This window comes from Anopheles marshallii, chromosome 2, assembly GCF_943734725.1.
Source record: "Anopheles marshallii chromosome 2, idAnoMarsDA_429_01, whole genome shotgun sequence".
Lineage (NCBI taxonomy): Eukaryota > Metazoa > Arthropoda > Insecta > Diptera > Culicidae > Anopheles > Anopheles marshallii.
The window spans coordinates 62,341,294-62,347,860 of record NC_071326.1 but is presented as its reverse complement, the minus strand read 5'-3'; the positions used below and the strand labels follow the sequence as shown (position 1 = coordinate 62,347,860).

The 6,567-nt window shown below is 39.4% G+C and overlaps 1 protein-coding gene across 1 annotated transcript; it reads left to right on the top strand.

Annotated features, from left to right (window-relative positions):
• The first annotated feature begins 4,730 nt into the window (after positions 1-4,730).
• On the top strand, positions 4,731-6,158 carry LOC128718333 (uncharacterized). Its single transcript, XM_053811963.1, has one exon. The coding sequence runs from the start codon at positions 4,731-4,733 to the stop codon at positions 6,156-6,158; it is 1,428 nt and encodes a 475-aa protein (XP_053667938.1).
• Positions 6,159-6,567: the final 409 nt, after the last annotated feature.

Below are 6,567 nucleotides of genomic sequence, written 5' to 3'. Positions count from 1 at the left end.
ATAATATTGACAGTTCAACCATTTTTATGTGATAGCTATCTGCGAAAAGCGCATAATTTACATTAAATTCTTAACAAAGGAATGCTTCAGAGTTTTCATTACAGCACAGGAAACCCAATGAAATGGTTCAGTAATGTTAATTTTTTCCTCAATAGTTAGTTAAAAAACATTGCAAACTTTAATTTCTGGTACGTTCGTTGCACACGGTCCAATATTTTTTGTCCTCCCTAGGGGCAGATAAATTTCGATTGAAAAAAAAAACCGAAATGAGCAGTTGAGCATAAACCCGGAAAGCAAACTGAACTCATCGTTACGGTATGGTTGCGTTGGTGCAAAACGCTAATGGGCACGCCGGTGTAAAATGAAGAAACATTTTCATCAAATTGAATTTTTCCATCCTTTCTGCCCTCTCGCGCATAAACCGAACCGAAAAAGGCTTTCGAGCGTAATGGCTCGCGTTTTGTGCATGTCATTGATCGTGGATGTTTTCTTTTAAACCTTATTTTAGACGTCACTCCGTTTCGCCTCATCATCATCATCATCATCATCATCAACATCATCATCATCATCATCATCGTTCACAGTAACAGTCACTCGACAGAGGGCCTTTTCCATTTTCGATCCGTTTATTTATGCATTCACAAATGATCGAAAATTATGATGTTTACCAGCTGATTGGTCTTTCCGTAGGTACGTAGGGAGTCGCCTGTCTGATACCATGACAGACGTAACACGACCATCCAATTTAGTTGGGGAGCGATCATCTCGATCGGTCGTCGTTTTGTCTCAATGTTGATAATTCTCAACCAATTTTTCAGATACCTTTAACATGAGAGACTGTCATCGTTCTGTTATAGGAAGGCCATGTCATGAGAAAGGCCATGACCATGTTGAATGTAAAAAGTTTTCTCCAAGCCATTTGGCAAAGACCGTGTAAAGGACAAAAATTGATTTCCTCAGCCCCGTCACTGTGGCCATCAGTGTTGTATTTCTTCTTAGAGTCTGGAACTTTTGCAGTCACCTAAACTAATGCTAAGAAAATAGAAAAATCGATTTTCAAAGACTTTCACCCAGCACCGAGCACGGAACGCAACGAGCACAACAAACATAAAACAAGGTGAAAGAAAGTCGAGCCAGATCCCCATAAACTACACCCCAAAAAAGCTTTCAATGAGTTTTCCCGTTTTACAAAGTGACAAAGTTTCGTGTTCGGTGCTTCATTTGTTGTTTCGTTGATTATTCCACCCCGGGGGGGGGGGGGGGGGGGGGGTTTTGTTCCTTTATTTTATTTCACAACGATTTCGACAAGAATTCCGCACCGAAAATGAGGGGTTACAACGCTCCAGTCGTATAGCTGTCACGTGAACTACTTTGGGGTTCTGCGTTGCGTTAAATTAGGACATTATTTTACACAAGATCCATCGTTGGGGAATTTGTTTCCTTCGTGCTTTCGTGCTTTGCTGGTAATATATTGCTGGTCGAATTAACCAGCGCAATACTTGTAAGTCCCTCCGGTCTGTTCAAAGTAGTTTCGGTTATTTAAATTTCAAATGAAGCAACCTTCGATCAGCATGCTCTTTCTCTCTGGTGCTAATTTTTGACTTTTTATTCATGTTTACATTACAGGTGAGCGTTACTACCACAAACAAGCGGCAGGAAATTTGGCCCTGGTGTTAGCAGTTTGGGATGAGGATGACTTTCGTGTGGAATGTATGTTTATTGTTAGCTTCTGATTCTTTTCGGATGTTATTTTGCGGGAACAATATTATTCAAATATTTATGCTTTCCGGTGTAGTGTTGAAACTTACCACCCGCTAAAAATTTATTTTATTATTGCATTTTTATTATTAATTAACGGTGTCTAGGTTTCGATGTGCGTGTTCTATCTGAACCAAATTTGGAATTGAAAAATATAAGAAATAAATAGTTTATTCATGGCAGCTATGGACTCTTGCTGTTAGCATCATCCGTGATAGAAATTATAAATACACTATACACTTTTAACAACACTTGGAACAATTTTGTTGGTAAAGAAATATTGTTCAATTTCAACCAACTTCCAGCGGTACAGTAATAATCTTAGCAAAACCAAAAAAATCGATGGTTGACATGGATATCATGCCTATTTGTCTGTACATTTCTCAGTACATGCTTTGTTGGAATGGGTTTTTCACGTCGCGTACGAAGCCAACCGAAGCAAATCCGCTTATTTGCATCAATCAAATCGACTAACGAGAAATTGGCCACGCGAAAAGCCTACCCTGCTAACAGAGGAAGATGGGATCTACAGCTCGCCATAGAATTGGCGAACGAGCAATGCGCCACGATGACGCCAGTGCTTTCCATTTCGCTCTAACTGAAAGCCCGTCACAGCGAATGCATTTGATGTGCAGCGATTCGGGCGCTGGCAAGCTGTCAAAAAGTTACATCACTGTCAAATCCGCTTACGAATGATGTTTTTATGATAAAAGAACGAAAGAACCAATAATATTAGAGGGATTGAGAGAGAAAAAAGAGGAATGAAAAAGATCTGTCTTTTTTTCTCACAAATCGACATTGTCTGTAAAAGAGTTTAAGGTGTGAACGTACAAGAACAGAGGTTTAAAAATAATGTAAAATTTGTGTTTTTATCCATACTTTAGCCCAACCTGACTGTTGGCTCCAAACAATTCAAGTAACGTCTCGACATACCTTTTGGGGAAAAATTAGTCTCGATCATAGTTTGTGTATTTTGGAGATGGTGCGAACTCACTGATGTACAAAAATCGATTTAAGCTCAAAACAATGGACTAGCGGCTCTTGAAGGTTCCTGATTCAAATGTTAACCGGTACGCAGACTGTTACGATAAGCTTGTGTCGATGCAAAGCGAAACGTGTATTCTGTAGAGATCATCGATTGAGGCGTACACGTGCTCATCTGGTTATTGAGATTCTACTCGGGGCTACAGGAACACCAAATGACAAGTTTAGGCAGAGACTTTTTTTTTTCATTTCTTTGAGTTTGAGCTGTCGCTCTTTCGATTATCTGTTTCCGCTTTTGATGTGCTGGATGTCTGAATAACTCCTTGGGCCAAAGTAGGTCATCTCCTTCTTTTCAAATCATGTTCCGGTGGTTGGTATTGCTTTGATCAATTTTCGTTTAAAGATTAGTCGCTTTGTTGTTGTTAGCAAGGGAATGGCTTATTGTTGATGGAGTTGTTGTCATGCTGTGATCGATAAATTGATGCATTTTTGTATGTCTTGATTGCTTTTTGTAAATAATGTATCACAATGTGAAAATTTAATTCTATCGAGAAATAAGGTTGAACGGTAATTAGATGCTTGTTATACGTTACAGCATATTTATGTATACCATGATTTTTATACAACCTCTTGCATCGGTTGGGTAAATTAAGGATCAAAACTTGTGTGAGTTATAGCTGGAGGCTTTCCGTCCTGTCAAGTTCCCAGCAAATATGCGTGTTAATTAGGTGTCAGCTAAGGTACACCTTGAGACAGCAGCATACCCGACGCCCAATTTGCTACCTTGGTTCGTTTCTCGCTAGGTCTATCCGTTTCCCTCTTTCGATCTGAAAAACGGCAGTCGCTCCGATTATCTGCTAATGAATCTCTTTCACCGTGTATACCCTCGGGACGCTAAGAGTAAGGTTGCGATTGCCTTTTACAGTTATATGGGCCCCGTTTCTCTTTTGTTACCTTGGAGTGGTTCTAGCCAAACATCAACTGACGTTACCTGTCTTATGTACCATCTATACCGATGTTGATTTTATTCTCATTCCAGGTACGTGTCTACCAGGATTTTTTGTGTGCTCGAACCCATTTTGTTAGGTTATTTGAGCCTTCCATCAGAGATTGGACCATGTTATGAAAAGGATGTGGTGTAGGTGTTGGATTAATGTTTCACCCTTTTTTCTGCATGTTCCATAATGATTGTGACTATGGCTCTTACTTGAAGGTCAAAAAGGAAATCATGTGGTCCGTTGTGGGAATTACTCAGTGTATTAGCTCATTACTTTATTGACGTATCGAAGTGATTTGAGCCTGTATTTCCCATGAGAGAACCATTTTTAGAATTCCAAGTAAATACAGGTACCTCAACGGAGTTTTTGCTAATCGTTCGCAAATGTATAAGCTTAGGATATTAACGTTAGCAATATCCTGTTTTAGGTTTTTTTTTCGTCATGTTTTTGTAACAGAATGCCAACAGCACCTATCTTTTTATTATGTTATTTATACAAACTTTACGGCTATGCATTGGTTGGTATATAAGAACCGTCATGACCGTTGTATTTTTATGCACTCCAAAAACATTAAACAAATATTACTCTGTTGCTTGTTGGGAAAACTCTGCAAATGATTATTCTGTTTGTGGTTTTACTTTATTTCTATTCTTCATCGAGTCTCATTAAAGGACGGATAAGGTTAAATATTTTATTTGGTTGGTGAAGAAACTTCACCACTGTGTGTGAGTGTCATAAATAAGTTTAGCTTCATTGCTGTCAGTACGTGGTTGTCGCTCGGAGAAGAACAAGCTCCAGCCTGAGGGTAGCAGGATGAATTGTTTTTAAAAATTACCTACCTTTCTCCAGGAACAAAACCAGGTGGAAGAATAACAAGTGTGCATGGTGTTAGACAAAAACGATTATTGTACGAAGAACTGTTTTGAGGGATATAAACGTGCAAAAGTGATAACAGTGTATACAGTATAATTGTACAAGCCACTAACTGTCATGTATCATGCGGCCAAGTATTGGCCACTTTCTGACATTTGTATGGACCGAAATAGTACTATTTTGGTTCATAGCTGTAAGCCATTGTATCGTCTTGCAGTGGAAGCTGTCACAAAAAGCTATGCCAATAACCCACGATGCCCGAAACACAGAACTGCAATCGAGGAGTTGGCCCTGGGTACACGGTTAGACTTGCTAGCTGAAATGTGTGACTATCCTAGTTTGGTGGAAGTTCAGCTTGAGATTGTTTCCGATCCACTACTAGTTAGCGACTTTATCAGACACCTGTCTGCTGATCTAACTCCGCTGGTGCAATGTTTTCAATGGCTTGAAAGTGTAAAAAAATCTGTTCCGATCCAGCTGTTTCGTCAGTATAAGAAACTAACTGAGGAGAAGTTCCGTACGGGAAGCTATTCCCGTCTAGATTACAAATGTGGCTTACGGATAGGAACATTCCTGATCGAAACTGGATGGACCGTGGAAGCGATCGGTATACTTCGACTCGCCCAACAACATACTCGCTTCGGTACGGCGGACGAACTTACTGTGCTGCGGCAGCTGATGCGAGCTCAAACACTTTCCGGGAGGCTGATCAACGCTAGCAAAACGTACGGACGTATGCAAAGGATGCTGAGCAGTGTGATACGGCTTTCGAAATTCACCCGTGGAATTCCCGAGAATGAAAGCAAACTACAGAGTTTGCATGATCTGCAGATAGCTGTTTTCCATTCGTTCGCGCTGTACCATTTTGAAGCTCTAAACTTTGATCTCAGCTACGAGTGTGGTATGCAATCGTTAAAAAGAATCAATAAACGATCTCCGCCACGCCTAGTTATTGATGTTCTTCGGCAGCTTGTTCGCGCTTGTTTAGGACACCGAATGTACTTCAAAGCTTCATTCATACTCAAACTAGCGATCGGTTTAGTTGTACAACAATACGGACGAGAAAGTGCACTGTATGCGGAAACATTGGAAGATCTGGCCATTCTGATGCTTGCCTGCAATCAGGTCAGTGAAAGTGTGGAAGTGTATTCGGAAGCTCAGCACATCTATATACAGTTGTACGGTTCTCGGAATTTGTCGATCTCGCATGCTCAGGGCAATCTAGCGTACGGGTTATGTCTGCAGGCGTACGTTACTGGGCGTCGCGAAACCGCAATGCTTCATGTTGCGAAATCTGTCGGAAACTATAAGCGCATCCTGGCGCCGGATCATCGTATGCTGATACAGGTTATTCGGTTACGTGCTACAATGGACTTGTTTACGTTCTCAAATAGCGTTGATAAGGGAATTGAGGTGATACTGTTTAACCATAAGGATATTGATCCGTTTTCAGTTAGGGATATCAGTGCTAAGTTACAGTTAATTCAATTATGGGACAATAATTGCAAACAGCATAGAATACAAACAAATAAAAATAAAATGTGAAGAACTTTTAACTTTCAATAAATGTTCTGAATTTATGAGATCCAGTTATTGTGTTTTTGCTTTTTGCAAACACTTCAGACGTTGGCACAAACGGTTTGTTTGATCGTAATAATCAGTTTCTTTATTCAATTCATAATTATCAAGCGAAACATAGTGCCTAACTAAATGTATTTGTACCACTCCATATCCACTCCACTAAACCATGATAAATTAGTAATAAAAAATATTCATCGTTTTCATATTTTGTTTGATTTGTTTCGTGAAAAATGCTTTTGGTAAAATGATTATATTTAGAAATCATTTATTTTAACATGATTTTATTAATTTGCTAACTTTACGGTATCTATCATCAACGATTTGCTAATATTATGGTGATAGAATAAAAAAAATCAATTTATAGAAGTAGGAA